At 29.0% G+C, this 21,260-nt stretch overlaps 1 protein-coding gene across 1 annotated transcript in view; it reads right to left on the minus strand.

Annotated features, from left to right (window-relative positions):
- The window catches only part of LOC107453179 (metabotropic glutamate receptor 6-like), an 84,263-nt gene that overhangs the window by 33,220 nt on the left and 29,783 nt on the right, over positions 1-21,260 (minus strand). Inside the window, exon 2 of the mRNA XM_016069888.4 lies at positions 396-550. Coding sequence (XP_015925374.3) covers positions 396-550 — 155 coding nt within the window. The remainder of the gene's footprint in view (positions 1-395; positions 551-21,260) is intronic.

Raw genomic sequence — 21,260 nt, forward strand, 5'->3', positions numbered from 1 at the left:
TATTTTATCAATAGAAAATCTTTTAGTAAATACGTGTATCCGAAATTTTTTTTGAAACAATTTTTCAATTGCATATTATATTACCTGAGATAAAACAGTTTTTTAAAAACAATTTTTTAATTATGCATTATATTACCCTATGAAAAATATTTTTTTAAAAACAAATTTTCAATTCTACATTTTATAACCTGAAGTAAAAATAAATTTTTTTAAAAAACAATTTAATCATACATTGTATTACTTGGGTAAAGCATTTTTTTCAAAAACAAATTTTGAATTTTACATTATATTACCTGAATTAAAACATTGTTTTGAAAAACAATTCAATTATACATTTTATTACTTTAGGTAAAAAAAATTTTGAAAAACAAATTTTCAATTATAGATTCTATTGCCTGAGGTATTTTAAAAAGTCGCAAGAGATTTGCCACTTGAATTGAAGTAACACTTGAAGCTGCGCCGAGAACTCCAGATATCCTTTGGTGCCGAATCGAGGGGGATGATCCATCTGGACATCTGTATGTTCCATCGTCAATATTGCTGATGGAACCTAGAAGGATTTTAAAAGTCATTATGTGAAGATACACTGCAAAAATTCATAATCAAATTACTGTAAAAAGTACCGGCACTCAGAATGATGGTACTTTTTATTAAAAATCATTTTCACTACAATATTTTACGGAACAAAGCATGTGATATACAGAAATTTTTACATTAATATTGTCTGTAAAATTACTGAATAACAATAATTAGATAAATATTACAGTGAAAATTAGAGCTTAAAATGTTATGATGAAAATGAGTGCTGTGAAATGGACTTTACGAATGCTGCACTCAGGGTGACAATAAAATTTTACAATGATTTCATTCGGAATTTTTTACAGTGTATAACCAATTAACACTAAAAAAGTAATTGGTATTCAATTCTAATCTTATGTTCTTAATAAATACATTCAATTAATTTAATTTGCTTCCAAGATTTTAAGTTCTATTTTCGTTAACTAGTAGAGATATTATTATTATGTATTTATTTTCAAAATCAAATCCGTATTTAAAGGATATTAAAAAACACGAATCTTAACTGACGCTTTTCCTAAAAATTTGTATTGTGTAATTAACTTTAAAATGCATTATGAGGTGCAATTGTGATTAAATTTAGTGAATCAGTAATTAAGCAATACATATAATGATTTGAGTTGATTAATTGAAATAGGCACAGAGAAAACTAATTCCTGTATATTTATCGTAATGTAATGAGAGTTCTGGTAAAAATACCATAATTCTGATAATAAAAATCAAAATATACGGAATTTAAAGCATTCATTTGATTATTTTTCCATTTATATGCTAACAGTGAGCAGGAAATTCTGGTTTCCAAACTTAGAGTCCTTATTTCCACAAATTTAGCAAAAAATACGAAAATGAAAAAATAAATTTAACCGCATAAACCGAATGAAGTTTTTTTTCAAAAAAAAAAAAAAAATCGAATCGTAAAAGGAATTCTCGTGCAATATCACCAATTTTATAAGACATGTTCTTATAGTTCCTCCCTTACCTAACAATATAAAAAAGCTAGAATAAATATTCAGTTGATTCAAGGTTTCTGATCGAGGACTGTATTAATATTTAAAATTTGAAGTAAGGAGGGGTGAATTTTGAGTCACAAATTTAAAAAAAAATATATTTTGCAACAATGATTTTTTTTTATTTTGACTTGCGGATGTTAACTGCACAAAGACAAAATTATTGAAAATTACAATGAATAAATTATTAAATATTATAATACCGTATTGTATTGCAATGACATTTTTGGTATAAAAAAAAACAAACAAATTATAAGTCTGGTGAAGGAAGCCAAAATATACGGTATTTAAACCATTAATTCAGTATTTTTCGGTTCATATGGTAACGGTTTACCAAAAATTCTGATTTTCAAAATTACAATTTTTATTACCGCACATTTAGTAAGAAATCAAACTAAAAAGCTGTTTTATACCATACTCTACTGTGTCATGATAAAATTAAAAATTTTATCTTATTTACCAAATTTTGTAACGAATTATTAAACCATATATTTTTTCTAAATTTTACCAAAATCATTCTGGTAAAAATTACCAAATTCTGGTAGTTTTTATTTGTTCCTCAGTTCGTTAAAACAATTACTCTAATATTACTGACGAAAATAATTATTTTCTTCAATAATCGTATAGCAATTTTTTACTCATTATATTTTGTTCTTCAGTACATAAGTAATTTTTTTTATGTCAAATTGATTTTAAATTACTTTGTACATAAATATATGTTTTAATTAATTAATCATAAGCAAAACAAGCATCTGGTTTCAGATTACTTAAAATTTACTTATTCAGTGATATAAACCTATAATGACATTCGCGTTGATCATTGAACATACTTGATATTACTAATTAAAACATTAAAAAAAGGGGTTTAATAGGGCTAAAAGCCAGCAAATATCACTGATATTATCCTTTAGATATTTGAAAAACCAAATCATCTTCTGTTAATTCGAACAATGGCTAATTTTAAAACAAAGAGGAACTTTAATTTTTCGAACATCTCTTTATAACTTGTTAAGAGAGAGTTTTGAACGGTTTTTAAGATCGAGTGCTAAAATTTCTTCTTTCACTAAAGATCCAGATTTCACGGTCCAAATCTAGTCCCGGTTTCAGAATTATATAGCTACAAACAGAAACGCAGATTACCTCTTCCTTTTATTATTATAAATATGTGTTACAATAAATGATTTTTAAATCAGTTGATACGTTTTTATGAATGTTGCTTTATTATAAAATGATTTATATCAAATTTAAATATCTAGATTCATTAATTTTAAAATAACTTATTTTATAAGGAAGTTTTTGTCTTGAAATAAATCATTTCTGAATTTTGATAAAGCATTCATTATTTATTTTTTCCACAGCACTCAAAAAATTCCATCAACCTCTTGATAAAACTCTTATATTTTATATGAATTTAAAACTTAAGAGGTTCAAACAATACATATTTATGAGAAGAAAATACGAAGATTACATTACTGCGTCAAAAAAAGGCTAAATTTACATAATTCCCCTTCTCGGAGTTTTTAAAATTTTCCTAGGAAGCTTAAAGAAGAACAAGAAAGTGTCTTTTCAAAAGCCACTTAAAATTTAAAAAATAATAATGAAAGCATGTCTGTTAGATGTAGAAGGTGGCGTGAAACTTATTACTCAAGATTGTATAGATGAACTTTAAAGAAAAAAAAAGAATCATTATTAGGAATTTATAAAATCAATATTATATTTATGAAATGGAGGTCAAACAAATTCCTCAACCTTCAAATCTCGGTTAAAAGGAAGTAAAGGAAAATATTTGTGAAATTTATCACTTAGTTTCAATTCACTTAGTAGTTAAAAATGAAATTATTCTTCCTATAGATATGAGTAAGGAATATATTGGAGAAATTCACAGTATCAGAATGACAAGTTGTACTCATTAATATTAAAATGTTTTTACATTATCTTTTCTTATGTATGTATTAAATTTTAAAATTAATTTGAAAGGTATACTTATAAAATTTTCATTCTAAAATTACTGTAAAATAACCGACATTAGTCCATTTATATAATCAGCAGTAAAGTTTGCGGTAAGGAATATTTTTTACCTTTACGGTTTTGAAACTGTTTACAACAGATATAGCTAAAAAACATGAATACAAACTACATGGTTTTATAACCATTTACAATTAGCGTGGTTTCAGAATCGTAAAACGACGTTTAGTTAGGTAATAGGCATTGGAGTTAGAATGTGGTTGAGTTGTGTTTTATCTTACGAACCGTGGAATACGGTTTAATTAGTTTATCTGGCTGTTTCACTTATTGTAAGAAATGGAAAATACTGGACTTTTTGTGTTCAGCTTTATGGTGCCATGTATACGTGAATGAGAGTATTTTTACAGTACAGGGTCACAAATCGGGGACTACAGGACACTGGAAACTCTTCATGTCTTGAAGAGAATGGAGAAAATATTCGGGTGACAACACTGGGATCCAAGACCCCTTTCTGTCAGTCATGATATTGACAAATTAACACTCTCAGCTATGAATTATGAATACTAAGTGGCTTTATTAGGTGGGTCTAGCTGCTGAGATAAATTTAGGTTGTTTAGCCGTATTCGGGAAAAACTGTTAATAAACGATTTTTCTCACTGTTAACAGTTTGAATGTCATCTTATTTATAGTTATTATGGACTTTTTTGTTTAAAAATGGTAAAATAATAATTAAATAAATTGTTATTTAACTATTTTTGCCGAGAAATATCTAACAATGTATTTATTGTTAGGACACTTATATTTGCAATTGTTTTTAGTGTCAAATACTTATGATTATTAAGTAAAAAATGATAAACAATTACTAAATATTAATAAGACAATAAAAGTATGTGAAGAAACATTTCTTAAATAATCAACGTTCCATTATTTTAGATTCAATAACGTCAGGTGATTGCGACATTACTACCACGCCTGGAAATTGAAATACTTTTTAAAATGTTCTTATATATTTTGGCATTTTTTTTAGTTCTAAAGGCAAGATTAGAGGACAGCTATGGTAATAAATACAAAGAACCATATGGAAAACAAACGCAGAGAAAAAAAACCCAGAGAACAAGAGTAGCAGCTGTAGTGATAACCTACAAATCCAAAATGCCCCTGGCCCTGCAGTAGACGTCCACAAGCGAACGTTTAATTAACATGGCTTTTCGACGCTCTGTCGAAAAAAGCCACAATTTGAGTGCCTATACTTGAAACAAAATGATGATTTTAAACTATATATATCATCTTCCAGTGAAGAATTATCTGGGCTTTAGAACGAACGAATTAACTTAAATATTTTAAAAGCCGTTGAACTTTTTTTAAAAATCGCCAATTTCGATGAGATCACTACCTTATTCTTAGTTTTTTGAAATTTTAATAAGCTCAGATAATGCAGCATTGGAGTAAATTTTTAAATATTAAAAGATTGGACCTCAAACGTTTTTAATTTCCATAAGACTGTGGCGTTTCTACATATTAACGTTTTGCGTCATTTGCAGAATAGGCTTACCCAACACTAGCTTTAGATACAGAACTTGCATTAACAGTCCTGAATAACTGTTCCAAGCTCACATCAGTCATGAAAATTGCATATTATGCACAAAAAAAGCATAATTTCTTGTGATGACGAAGCTTTGAAGCTTTGAAAAACAACCTTAAAGCTTTGCAAAGGATTAGATGGTCACCTTCCATGACTCGTTCCAGATTACAGAGACTGCTTCTAATTATGCGGAAAAGGGACAAGTATTTTGGGAGGCAGTCATGGCCAGTGTTCACCATTTTATGACAGGGCTATTTTGAAACTAGAGATGATTTGATTTTCCAAGACTTTTGGTTGTTATAGGATTCTTTTTGAAATTCTCTGATATGGTATTCTTTTAATTAATCATTTAATTAATTTTCCAAAAAAAAAAATTACCACAAAGAAATGCTTGTATTGACGAGACATCCTTCTTGAACGGTTAATCCGTAATATTTTTGCCATATTTTTTTTTTCAATGGGGAAAAGTAGTGAAAAATCAAGCTAATTTAAGCATTACTAAATAAAACTGAATGAAAAGAGAGATTATAAAAACAGACGACAGTTTTGGATCTGTTTTGGAAGAGATTTTTGGAGGATTGTAATGAACTCGTTACAAGAAAAAATGAGACATAATTAGGTTGAGAAATGTGGGCCACCCTTTACGGAACAAAAAATGAAGGTTTGGTTTAGTTTATTAGATTTACATACATTTGCAGGCTTGTGTGCTCAATTTAGGCTTATAAACCTTTGTCATTAGAAGGACAGATAGTGCAATACAGAGAAAGACATCCAGGGCGACGAAGGAAATCAAACCCTCCACTTGCACAAAAAGTGAAGGAGTCAGAGTTACATCATCGACTAGTACTAGTTACGTCATCGGCATCAGACATTTTGCTGATAAGTTAGATCTCATGACATCGATGGAAAGACTTCTGAATGGATGGAATTGCTAGGATCTTGTTTATTTAAAACTGCGAAAAGATTTCCGTTATTTAAAGGAATGTCATTCAAACTGCATGATCTGCCAATCATCACTATTAAAGTATTTAAGAGAATACATAAACGTCAGCGCAACTAAACCTTGTATCAATAATTTGTCATAAAATCAAAATAAATCTTGTTTCGGTTTGAGAATCCTCGGTATGAGAATTCCTTTTAGAAAATGCTTTCGACTCTTGATTTGCGAATGGTGGATCATCCTCAATTTCAGAAGATTTTTCAAGCCTAGTTAAATAAAGGTAGATTAAATCTTGATATAAAAGGGTTGCTTATACAAGCTTAATGCGAACCTCGTAGTGCGTAAACTAGCATAATTAAATTTAACACTGATTTAAACTTGCATGGTTTACTTGATAATCATTTTTAAACTTTGTAAGGATTTGGAAAAAATGGTTGTTGCTCACTTTAAAATCCACCTTACACTGAGATATTATTAGCGTTGATTAAAAATGGAACTAGCATTGTGAATATAAAATATTATTAAAATTGCCGACTGCAAACAAAACTGACATTGTAGTACAAAACCTTAATATTGCCGACTCAAAATATTTACATTGTTTATTAAATTTCATATATTGAAAAAAAAAGCATTAAAATTGTTGATTCAAAACATTAACATTGTTTATTTAAAATCGTTGAAACAAATACAAATAAGATATCTTTCTCTCTTTTCAAAAAAACTACAGCATCACATCTTGGATTTCCTGTCTCATTAATGACATTTTCGAATAATAATCAATTAAACTGTAAGTATTTTTATTCTAAAATTATTGTAAAATAATCGGCAGCAGTCTGTTCATATGATTAATAGTTTGGAGTATTTTTTTTATCTTTGCGGATTTGAAACCGTTTTCTACTGTTACGGTCAAAAACCATGAATACAAAATTATATGGTTTTGTAACCATTCACAACTAGAATAGTTTCTAAAAGTTAAATTCAAAATGTAAACGGACGTTAGAGTTTTGTGGGTGCTGTGCCAATTATTCGTGAACGATAGTTTCGTATTTTAATAGTCCAGGGTCGCCGATTAAAAAGTGGAAGTACTGGAAACTTTTCATGTATTGAAAGAATAGAAGAAATATTGTGGTATCAGAGCTGGTATTCGAACCCATGTTCAGTCAGTTATGAAATTGACTGATTAGCCTCTCAGCTACAGTTGTAATCAGCTGCATTTAGCAAAATGGCTTCATAAGGTGGGTCTAGTTGGAGTGGATAGAATTATTTTGGTTAAACCGTAATAGATAAAAAACAATCATTAAACGTTTTTTCTTACACTTAACAGCTTGAATACCGTTTTTTGGATGGTTGCATAACTGGTTTAGCTGATCATGGTAACATAATAATTAAATTTATTGCTATTCAACCATTTTTACCGGGAAATTTTGAACAGTGTACTTTAAACATTTAGAAAAGAGAAGAATTTTAAAAATATATTCTAAATTGCTTTACAAATCATTGCGCATACATTTGTAAGAAGCAAAATATTTCAATGCATTCTTGAAAATTTAATACAATTGGTACAATGCTTCAAGAAATGTAAATTGAAGCAATGTATCATGCGATACAGAAAGCATTTGAAACCATAAAATTTCTTTCGACGGACTAAACTCTTATTCGATACATTATTCAGGTCGACTTTCTTTTTTTTTTAAACATAGTACTTACAGTAAAATGTTTTTATATCTTTTCGGACCATATACCACTTTAAAATATTTTACGAATATCACAATCGCAATTGAATTGTAAACCCCGTTTTATTGAAGAGCTTGCTATTTTTTCGAGAATTTAAGTATTGTTTTTAACTAAAAATAGTTTATGTTTCTCCTCGAATTTCACACTGTTTCAACAGCTGGATATGGGGATGTACTGGTTAATTGTAATACTAAAATGTATGTTTGTGTTAAAAAGCAATAAAAAATTAACAACAAAATATTAATCAATCAAGAATATTGAAACACTGTGGTAAAATTCATCCAATGAATATTAATTCATTAGCTAATACTAATTCTACAATACTAATTTACCAGCAAATAATTCCATTTAAAACTATTACTTTTTTTTACTATTTTCAAAATTTTCGCATACTTCCACCAACTTCATAATTTTTTTAGAATTTTAGCTGTAAGTTATTTTCTCTCCCATGATTTGTATTGCCATCTGCTGAAAACCTCAGAAAATACAAATGAAATATATATAAATGAAATGCTTTATTCCCACAATTGTTGACAACAGTAAAGATTGGCGTGGGATCGAGAAGAGATAACACTAAAGAGCTATTTTCTCTAACGCATTATGCTTTCGTTTTTTTCTTCATCATTTCTCATCGAGTTTTTTTGCAACTAATTAACACAGAATTTATAAATTCCGTTATTTATAAGCACCGAATTTCAAATTTATGGCCAACAGTTTACAGAAGGTAAAATTTTGAAAATCCCAACTACCTTTTCACTAGAATAAAAATGCTCTCAACAATAGAGTTAATTTTAGATAATAAGCTAAATGATTTATCAATCAGTATCAGTTCGAAAAATATTTTAACATAATATTTCAAAAAAAAAAAAATCTGGAAAGAAAAATTCTATTCATATAACTTTTGGATTAAAATGTATGTTCTTTGTAGAAAAGATAATATAAGTGTTAAATAAATATTTTTAACAAAATTTTCAGATGAAATAACAAACTAAAATATTAATTATTTTCGAAATATAACTGGAGTAAAATGTTGATTATTTTCGAATAATGAGCTAAAATCTATTATATATAATTCTCTTACGTGGCTCCCAAATTTTGGCTGTATTTCTTTTCCGCCGGTGGCAACGTTTGCTTTGTTTTGAAAACACCAAAGCATTCTGTCTTTTAATGGTGTGTTTCTGATTTAATATATATAATTCTCTTACGTGGCTCCCAAATTTTGGCTGAAGTACTTTGTACAGCTAAATAAGATTCTTTTCACAACAGTTATATATTTACTTTATTTTCTTCATTCATAGAGAAAACAGTCGGCAAAGAATTCTGTTAGGTTAAAAAACATTTCGCTAAAAAAATAACGAATTCTAAAAGAAATAACAATAAACAACTTAAAAAATAAAAGTGCTGTTGCCAGCCATGGAATTTTTTGAAAGTTAACTTAGCAACATAAATCAAAATGACATAGAAGCGCAACTAGATCAAAATTATGATACCTGAGCGCTTGACGTAACAAATCCTTCAATTCTAAAAGTGTTGTATCGCCAAATGCCCAAATTAACAATTGTGTTTTTAAAAAAATTCTACAAACAGTTTTAAATAAACAACCTACTTCTACAACTGCTTCTTGAAGAACTTGGCTCATTGATTAAAAATAATGTTTTAATTTTACAGTACTTACTTTACTTCTACTTTCATTATTGCTATGACCCTCTTTCATTACATTTTACAACTTCATGCTAAATTTGAGGATTTTAAGTTGCTTTGTGGTTGAATACTGACATTTAGAAATGTGTACATAAAAAAATAATACTTAGAGGTTAAGAGTTGCCTCAGAAAAATTTGAATTGTTGACATTGAACTTAACAATGGAAACAATCGTTTTTGTGGAAAATTGAATTGTATTGTTGACATCAAAACTAAAAATATTGTGTTTCAACTTAACAATACTACCTTAATTTATACTTTAGAATTGCCGAGGAGAAATTTGAATTGTTAGCAATGACTTAAACAAAAAGTTTTATTTTAACTGACAAATACTAGATTATAATTTTGACTTTTTCTATGACTATACTCATTTTCTTACTCTTTTCTTTGTTTTTTATACATTTTATTTTTTTGTGATAAAATAAAAAACACTTATAGTTGTTCTGCTTCTGAACACTGATGAAAACACAAATGATGGGCTTCATCAACAATCAAAAATATATATATTTATTTTACAAATTCCATATTATTAAGGTGGCGCCCTTCAGAAAATTAAAAATACAAAATTATCTTCATCAAAGCTGTTGCTTTACATCCGGCTTTCAGTGACAGACTACTATTTCATATTGTTTTACAACACATGGCTTTAGCCCTCTGGTGGGAAAGACTTTAAAACATTACTTACAACAGTTACTTTTCTCAACAACTGAAATTTAGAATAGTGTGATTTAGAAAAATATGTGAACTGTTTGCAATTTCAAATTAATATTGAAATGTACAGGTTTAGAATTTTCTACAGTGAAAAGTTTTCTGAACTTCAGTATTCAAAAAAGTATACAAAAGCTAGACGTTAAGCACGTATCCAATGAGCGAGCGAAGCGAGCATTGGATTGCGAAGCTATCCGAAATGAACTGTGAAAGCAGTTCCGGGGGTTGGTGAGCGCCAGCGAGCAGGGGGCCAAGCCTCCTAGTAATAAATATTTTCAAACTAAATTTAAGTTTTTCACTCCGTTATAAGCTTGTAAACTTCTATGTACTTAGCTTCAATTTACTGCATCGTCTTATAATATAAAATACTAAATAAATAAATTTGGTATAAACTTAAAAATGAACGTCCATATAACATTTTAGTATCAGACTATTCCCCTGAAATTTCCCTAAAGATGTGCAAAACTTTGCATTCTTTTTCTCAAATAAAACTACGTATTTTTAATCAAAACAGATATTTGTTAAACGCAATTACATATTTTCAACCTAAGAAAAACGTTTCATTTGAACTAAAAAATATTTAATCTTATGGAAAAAGCTACATTTGTGTTATTTAGAAATTATAAGAAAATATTTTTGCTCAATGAACTTAATCATAGAAATGCTTGGAATATTTATAAGATGTTGTTACTGTTGCACATTTATTAAGATAAGGCACTATTTCTAAGTAATGCATGAACAGAACTCGCAGAGAGAGAGAGAGAGAGAGAGAGAGAAGGATACACTCTAAAAACTGTACCTCTTAAATAAAAGGCACAAGCTAAATGTACCCTTCATTTTCTCGTGTTAGAGGCACATAACTAATGTGCCTTTAAAAATGAGAGGCACCACAAGAAATGAAAGGCACCAAAGCAAACGCGAGTCAATGCGCGGTACGAAAGGATTTTACCGGTTCCCTGTGCCTCTCAAATGGGCTTCAATTCTTTTTCTTCGGTACGATGTAACGGAGAAGAAGCGCATGCGCACATCAATGAAATATTTTATGACGAAATACAAATAATAAAAGCAGACGATAAAATTAGAACACCAGAAAGTTGTTGATTTTTTAGAATTAGTTTTGTGCGGAATTTGAGTTTTCATATTACCCGTTACGGGTTTATCTAGAGTGCCTTGATATTTTATCTATCCCGTTACGGGTGAGTTTTCATATATCCCGCTACGGGCACTTTTTCTAGTTTCCTTTATGAGATTTAACTATCCCGTTACGGGTACTTTATATTTGTTATTGTATTTGTTGTGGTGTGAAATAAATGTTTTTATAAAAAAACTCAACAGTTCTTTAATATAGCTTGATACGCTACAGCTATGTATTTAATTGGTGGCAGTGTTGGGATCCGTTCCAGAAATGTTTTATTAAGTTTTTGAAAGAATTGGTGACCAATATTATTGTTATTATGGATTTCCTACTTAAGAAAAAATTAGTGAATGAGATGTTTAAAATTGATGCCAAGAAGTGCGGAATTCGACGGTACTTCGAACTCTTTGAACAGAAAGCGAAGAGATTTAAAGCCATATCACACGTGCAGAAATTCGCCCAACACAACACGCAACTTTCGTTCAACACAACAGTATGCAAAACTTTTAGCGCAACTTGGAAGTAGAATCATCGTGTGATATGCCAAACGAAGTTGAAGCAACTTTTTTCCTCCTCTTCGAAAAAGTTTGCCCAACATTTCGCACAACAACGCTTTTGACCAATCAGGTGAGAGCAGTCCACAACATTTCTTTCAAGAGAAAACAAGATGGCCAACTTGTGATGGTCTTCGGTGTTGATGTCAGATGTTTGTTATCTTAGGTGAGTGTCAATACTTTATGTTTAATGTTTTTTGCACAAAATATGATTCAATTCTAAAGAACTTATTAAAATACTTTTGAGTAATAATGTTATTGCATAGCTTATTTTTCAAAACGGCGATAGATTTTCTACGCCAAATTCGCCAATCTGAAGGAGTATAAACAGGCGATGAATTTTAAGAGTTTAAATAATTTATTGATCCATAAATTACTAAGGCTGGAATTGATAAATATGCGAGATCCATTGTAAAATAATACACAGACAACAATCGCCAGGTAAAGAATACTGATTTTCACCTATGAAGAATCATAGATCGACTGTATGGGCGCTAAATTGCCGGGATAGAAGGAAGGTATCGGCGCGTTTACGATAAACATTTTCATGAACTTTGGCTACCCTAGAACAACTTTTTCCGACTGAATGTTGGATGAAAAGTTTATCTTGCTGTTGCGTTGTGTGTTGTGTTGGGTGAATTTCTGCACGTGTGATATGGCTTTTAGTGTGAATTTCGATCTTTGGTTTTCGTGTGCTTTACAGCTTATTCCTGCTGAAAGGTCAGAAATTTATGATTATAATTATTATTACTTTAAAGAAAATCTCATTGCCAATTTTCAGTATGATCCACAAGATATTCCGTGTAATAACGATCGCCAGAAAGAACATTTTAATGAGAAATGGAATTCGCCAAGTATTGTGAAGAAATTTAGATCTGAAAGTGAATGTTTCTATTGTAGTGAAATAGGGCATTTTAAGAAATACTGTAGACATCGAAATTCGGATTATAGAAAAGAGAATTAAGATAGAAGTTTATTAATCCTCAATCCGACTATAATCCGATTGTTGTAATTAAGTTGAAGCACGAAAGTAATTCTTATTTTAATGATATTTATAAAACAAATGCATGTTTAATGATTGGGACAAAAATGCAGAATTTCACGTTTTTTAAAATACAATAAAAAAAAATTCTGAAACAAGCTTTCCAAAAAAATTGCGGAAGGCTTTTCATATATTTTGAGCTCAAATAAAATCATCGATTAAATAATATTAAGTACAGTTAGTTCTAAAAAAATTGAAAGCTAATGTTCCCAAAATGGGAATGATGGCGCCTAACGGGTTAATATTCTTCGCCAAAATCTGGATTTTAAAAAAATTCATATCAATGGAAGGAAATCTTTCATTTTACACTTGTTAAGTCATTTGATTAAACATATTTTATGTTATAAAATATCCAAGTTGTCAAAATCTACATCTATCATTTTAAAATATTCTATGTAAGTTCTATGTTTTTCCATATTTGTGCAATTGTATACATCATATTGCAACTGTTACTAAATTATGTAAAATTGTTCTTTATGTGTGAAAATAAAAGATATTAGATTTCATGATATTTAGTGTTTAATTTTGATCCTTATAAAACTATTTTATTAAATCTCTAAATATTTAAAAAATATCTAAATTTATAAGAAATTTCCATTTTGAGGATTCTTTTTGAAAAAAAAATCCATGAATTATTATTGACTTGGGTTAACAGAGATAAATATTATCTTTTTGTACCTATATCTGATCAGAAAAGCACCATTTTAGTTGTTGAAGTATCATTAAACGCTACATAATTAAAGAAATGGTATAAATTTACATATTTTATAATTGTCTATGAAAATTAGATCTATGTCTATTAGATGGAATCCCTTGAAATGATCACTTTCAAGTGGCCAATATTCAAAGAATGGAGAAATATTTTTCATTAAGAATTATTATAATTAATATCTTGGTAATAGTGTAAACCAAATAGAAAGTCCCTTTTTATATGAAGTGCTAGCAAATTACAAATAGGTAAAAAAAAATGTGTTCAAATCTGGTAAATAACAGGTTTTGGAACCACTAAATGCTTGTTTCAATGAGCGGTACACAAAAGCAAAATCTAAGGTACAGTGTACCTTTCAAGTTAAGAGGTACATCTGATTTTGCCTCTGAAATCAGAGATACATTGTGCCCTTCATTTTTAAAGGTACGTTGTGCCCTTAAAATTCAGAGGCACAAACGATCCAAATGTGCCTCTGAAATCAGAGGTACATTGTGCCTTTCATTTTTAAAGGTACGTTGTGCCCTTAAAATTCAGAGGCACAAACGATCCAAATGTGCCTCTGAAATCAGAGGTACATTGTGCCTTTCATTTTTAAAGGTACGTTGTGCCCTTAAAATTCAGAGGCACAAATGATCCAAATGTGCCTCTGAAATCAGAGGTACAGTTTTTAGAGTGTAGAGCATGGATAAGATTTTTTCATGCCATATTATTTATGATAAACCACTCATTTCAAAATAAGTAATGTGTCTGCGGTGAAAACAATTGCCCTACTATTACGAGAACTTCTCTTGACTAATTTTCGCCTCGACCCAAATTAATGTGAAATAATAAACCCCACACCCCTATTTGAAGTGAGTTATTCGCGTAACCATCGTAACCGCTGGTGTCTGAAGGAATGCTCGTGATAGTCAAACAATAACACAGTTTCTGCGTAGGTAATAAGAGATTTGTGTACGTCCTGCTGCCTACTGGTGGAAACTCTACAAACTTGCGAAACACTTTTATGGAAACAATTCTAAGTTAAACTGTAAAGCAAAAACTATCACCTTTGGGTAAATTGTGTTTTGTCAGTAGATCCTTTCAAGACAATCAATAGTTATTATTCAATTTTTTAATAATGTTTTCACATTCCTCCTTGTATTTCCCCCAAAAAAGGTTATTTTGCTTTTATAAAACGTATATTTTCAAGTGAGAAATCGAATACGTTTAGTACTTAACACTACAATTATCGATTTAATGCAAATATTATTTATTTTCTTGACACATTTTAAATCTCGAAGTTATTTATTTGATCTTATTTATGCGCGAATGAGTTTTTGAAAATAAAACTTACTTCGTTTCTGGTCGGTAAAGCACACGGAATAATGAAAATAATACTCCTTTAAGTTTATTCAGTGAAGACATCGAGGTCATATAAGGTGAAATGCACGTTCATAAATACGTAATAAAATGGGCTTCGATTTATTTGAGTCACAAGAAAACAATCCTGTTTTTTTTTTACATTTTAAAGGTATTTAACTATATTTATTGTCATTAGAAATTTTTTTAGGCTTTTATTAGGCTAGTAAAAAGTTATTTTCTACAATGTCTTTATACAATTAATGAATTTGAAGAAAACGTATCAAATGCTAGAGGCTCTTACATCTAAGATAAATTTAAAATTAAACTTATGCACCGAGAAAAGAAAGTATAGCTAAAACTACCTAAATATGGTGAAATTTAACGTGTTTCTGGCTCTATAAGAGCACCATAAAGAACAGTAATTTCTACCGAAGCGCTTTGGTAATGATTTTGGTAAATTTAACTATAAAATATCGTTTTATAATATGTATTACAATTTGATAAATACTGTAAAATTTTGTGATTTTATCATGATACTTTAGAGCAAGGCATAAAAAACATTTATTCCGTTACATCTACTTTTCAGTTTTGGACTATTTCTAAATTTGTGGCGATAAGGATTATAATTTTCAAAACCATTTCTGGTAAACCGTTACCCTATGAATGTTTTAAATACCGCATATTTTAGTTTTATTATCAGAATTATGTTGTTGTTCTTTTTATCAGAAATGTCTGTATCATAGATTATAGTAATTTTACCTGAATTTCTTCTTCCTATATAAGCGAATTCAATACTTATAAATGAGTAAAATTACGTTTTTAATGTTTTATTTGCTTATTTATTTTCCTAATATTTGCATGTCAATCAATTTTATTTTTTTCAAGTTGATGAAACTATGGGGCAAATTAACCGGGTTTTAAAGTTTTATCTTTGAAGTATCCTAAGCAGCTATGTGAATAATTTTTTCTTTTAACTCTGAAATTGGCCCGTTTGATCTAAATGTTAATATTATCTAAAACAAATAAAAAATATGTTGAAAGGTAAATTATTCGAAGTACGCTAGTATCCAATTTTATCCAACCTGGTTGTATAATTAATAACTTAATACTTCACACTACACTGTGAAACCTACAGGGGTTTAAAAAAATTAAAGAACATAAGTAATTTTTTAAATTAATAAATTCGGAAATGCTGTAATCTGGGAAATAGGATTTCAATAATTTCGACAGGAGATCGCTCCAAAGTTTTAAGCCCTTAATGTTAAGTTCACTTTTGGGCGTTTTTTGCTATATCCCGAGAACTTTTTAAAATAATTAAAAAAAATTTACGCAAAATTATAAAATTCGCTTATAGAAAAGATAATTCAGTGCAAAAAGTAACTTTTAGCAAATATTTATTATTTGCTAAATTTTACTTAAGAATGGTAGGAAAAAAAATTTGAATTGTAAGGTCTAAAATTTTTTGCATCATTTAAAGGAATGTAAATTATGTAGAAAAACACAAAGATTCTAAAAATTCGATTTCTCAGGAACTATTCGATCAATTTTGCTCAAGTTTTGTATTATGCTATACAAAAGTACAGTTTTTAAAATGAATATATATATATATATATATATATATATATATATATATATATATATATATATATATATATATATATATATATATATATATATATATATATATATATATATATATATATATATATATATATATATATATATATATATATATATATCGTACAATTCAAATATTTTTCCACTATTCTTAAAAAAATAATAAATAACCTCTAAAAGTTATTTTTGTTGTGGGATTATCTTTGGATAAATGAATTTTATAATTTTGTGTAAAACTTTTTCAATTCGTTGGAAAAGTTCTCGAGATATAGCGAGATACACAAAAACATAAAATTAACATTAAGGGGTCCGAACTTTGGATCACTCTCCTGACCAAACTATTGAAACCCTATTTCCCAGATAGCGGATATTTCAGGAATTAGAAATCCGAATCGGTTGAAAAAAAGTATGTTTATTCAGAGAATGTACGTTTTTGTGTCTGATTTTTTAATTTAAAATATCGCCCGTACTAACCAATTAGCCTGTTTGAGATCACCCTCTTGAAGCATTAAGAATGAGTCCTAGGACGTGAAGATTCGATCAAAAGTTATTCAGGATGGTCTGTTTATTTAGTGAACTGTACATTTAAAATTGAGGAAAAAGAAATATAAAAAGACCGAAATAACTTTTGATATATTGGTAGAAATAAGTACCAAATTGTTGTCCTAAAAGCTCTTAGTCACATTTAATACATTATAAGTAGTTAAAAATATCTATTACCTAAATTAAGATGTTGAAAAAAATCATCAAAATAAAATGTTCGTTTTTTTAAATTTATTATTTTGAAATTAAATACAAAAAATGCTCATCAGTAATATTTAAATTTTTGCTACCACTTAAAATATCTATTGTTAAATCCGAAATGTTGAGCGTACCTGTTATATCATTGGAAAAAATAATGGCAACATCGACATGCCTCACAGCCTACCTATGAATGAATCACGGATATAAATGGTTACATTTTAATTTGTTCTCTGTCAGCGGAGATTGCATTGCTGATTCAATCAAAGTATATTCTGGAACACAGATCTCGCTTGCTCTCGATGTAACCATGATTGGTTTTCAGCTTTATTTTTTGAAAATGCTAATGAGTTTCGCTTGAGAAATTCCTTTCAAAGTTGAATTTGCCCTGGTTTGTTTCACAAGAGCTTCCTTGCATTCTAGATTCTGGGTTAAGAAGCTGAAGATAAGAAAGCTGTATAATGATTGAGAGGATTAACTGTTCAATGCCGGTTACAAAGTATGAAAAAAATAAGAGCTAAGTAATTTATTATGATCGCGTATACGATCATGCGTATATTCCTATATTACCACACTCGAAATTGTAAGCAGCTTCATACACATTATTATTGATTTGAAAAAAAATATACGCTAATATTTCACTGCTAATTTTTTAATGAAAAAATCAAATTATTGAATGTTCTTTCAATAGCTAAAGATATTTTTCGTATTAAAGGTAATAGGAATCATTTTATTCAATCTTACCCAACCTTTATATGTGACGAAATGAAGTAACATTCTGACTAAAATATGTGCCATTTAAGAGACTCTTTTAAATAAACTAAGAGGTTGCAGCTGCTCGCTCCCTTCGCCAGCCCACGTAATTACTTCTCATTCTTCATTTTTTCTCTTCTTAGACCTCAATATTTTCCCAAAATCATAGAATATCTTATTTTCAAATTACATTACTATTGTAGTTTTTTGTAAGAACACTTTATTAACTTGTTAATCATAATGGTTTGGACGATTACCAGGATTTAAAAAAGTAAACATCTGAACTTTGAAAAAAAAGTTTTATCTGAAGAATATTTATTCTGTGGTCCAATAATAAAAATAAATAAAAAGAATTCGAGACTTATAACAATTCAAAAAAAGAATGGCTTTTATCGTTCTTAATTAGGTTTTTTATTTAAATTTTTTTTTCACTATGCTTGTTATATCTGGCTGCACGGAAACTCTCTCTCTCTGTTTTTTTTTTCTCTCTCTCTCTCTCTCTTTTAACCAAGATGTTAAATGATAAAAACTGTTTTCAATTTGAACTGTTATGTAAGTTTATCGTTACATATTAAATTGCAAAATAACTTCTTATTAATTATTTCTTATTGTGGCGCCCATTCGGTATTCCTAAGTTTAAATAATTATTTCAAGTACAGTTGATTCTTTTTCAAAATTCATAGTAATCGTTAATTTTGTTGCGATTAACATATTAGTATAATTCTATCATATCAATTATAATATCACATTTTATAAAAAACGTTATCTTTTTTATCGACTATTATTGAAAAAAAGATTATGATGAAAACGTAGGAACCATGGGATTGGAAATTTTAGAAGAAAAACTGAAGTTATTTTGCTGAGATAATTTTTTTTTAAAAATAGAGAGAAATTTATCGAAACAACAAATGAAACTAAAAGCAAACAAACGTTGTCCTTATAATGAATAGCGAAAATCTTATATCAATACTGTTTTTCATAAGAATATACAAAGTTAAATTAATAAATTTACTATTGATATTTTATTTCCCATTTTCGCGAAATAAGTCAATAGTATAATTCAATAAAAAAAAAATGATTTATTTTACACTCTGAGTAAAGGAAAAACTGAGAATCTTTTGCTGCCCTTTCTCTCTCTCTCTCTCTCACAGGTTTTTTAAAATTACTGAATACATATTTATAAATGGAAATTTTTGCAGCTTCTCTTGCTGCATTTGAAAATAGAGAAATGATTGCATAATACATCATTTTATATCCGTTTTCTTGATTTCATCTGAAAGAAATGCTTTTAACTGCATCGCTGAATAAAAAATGTGTTAGCTTTCGTAATGAGTTTTGACCATGGTAAATGGCATAAGAAGTATTAACGATAAACGTGATTGATATGATTTCTTTTGCTATCAAATGTATTTTGCGCAAAATTGAGAAACGCTATTTTATACAGAATGCTGAATACATGCATATAAATATATATGTATATATATATATATATATATATATATATATATATATATATATATATATATATATATATATATATATATATATATATATATATATATATATATATATATATATATATATATATATATATATATATATATATATATATATATATATATATATATATATATATATATATATATATATATATATATATATATATATATATATATATATATATATATATATAATAGAGGGCTCCGCCCCCTGCTCGCTGCCTGCCGCTCGCCAACCCCCGATAACTGCTACGCGATTAAATTTTTGTTCGCTTCGCGAACAAAATTATAATCGTTTTCCTGGAGATTAGCTGGCAATTTTTCTGCACCAACATCACATAGAGAGAATATGATAGGATTGTAAAATGTCAGAGGTCCTTGTTATCAGCATTATAAACTTATATAAAGCAATTTTAATACAAACAATAAGCTTATATAAAGCGAGGAAGCAATATTATTTAACAAATTACTATAGGGCATTAGCCGGAGATTAATCTCCGTATTCGAAGCACACGTGGCAGAGCCTAATTCGGGTTGACTATATTTGAGGGTGCCCCTTGATTCTAGTTGTAATCGCGGTTGATCACCAAGCTGGGCTATGTTAAAACCCAATCGTGATTCCGATTGGTTTAGATTTTAGAGTTATTTTTAAATGTTCAACGGTATATGCGATTTCAGAGGTCCATTAGTTCAAAGTTGGATACCGACAGGTAAGGTTACTTTTTCTTCTGGTCAATAAGATCGAAGGTATGTGGGCAGTCATGAAAAGGGACTTTAGAAAAAAATGTCATCTACGGTCCGGTGTCACAGACGCCATTTTCGATTCGTATTTCGCCGAATTTATGTTGCGATGGAGGAACACAGATTATATTCATGATAAATTTAGACAGTATCTAACTGCTATTAGAGAATTCGGTGCATCTAAATCTGAGGATATTCAAGCTTAAAGAAGAAGTGAGTTGTTTTTTTCCTTTTCCTTCTGTTCTTACTCCATTAAGTTTTGTTTCGATTCAAAATGCATTTTCTTGGGTTTATTAATTTTGCTCATATCGGGTTCATTGCAATTTTATAAAGTCTTGGCCTTTGCTGAAATTTTCCAATGTTTTATTGAAATATCATTATATTTTGGCAGAAATTCCTGTTACCACGGTGTTCCGCGCAAACAGGAATGGCGCCAAAATAAGTCACCAATTTCGCCAAGGGGCACCCTCAAGTACATTTTTACCCCTACTAGCTCAAATCATTGTTGATCTTATAGGATTCTGGACGCTAGCTATATGGTGCTTCATCCCCCCCCCAGTAATTTAAATTTTAAACTAAGAACAATAAAAACCTAATGAAAAAAACTTTGAAATATGGCAAACAAATTAAAACATATAATATTAATAAGTTGATGCTGAATAATATTTCAGAAGCAAAACCCATTGCAAGTAATTGCCCAATTAACTACAATACTGTCGATTGACAAAATATTTTAGTTTCAATCGGACAAAAAGCAAATTATATAATAGAAACATATGTAACTGACATTCGACAAATTAAATTACGCAATTTAATTTTTTTTGTCATATTGAATACTAATAAAAAAACGGGAAAAATATACTTGAGGGTGCGCCTTCGCGAAATTGGCGACTTATGTTTGGCGCCATACTTGTT

Source organism: Parasteatoda tepidariorum, chromosome 2 (genome assembly GCF_982258835.1).
Source record: "Parasteatoda tepidariorum strain Cologne lab strain chromosome 2, Ptep-v5.0, whole genome shotgun sequence".
Taxonomy (NCBI): Eukaryota; Metazoa; Arthropoda; class Arachnida; order Araneae; family Theridiidae; genus Parasteatoda; species Parasteatoda tepidariorum.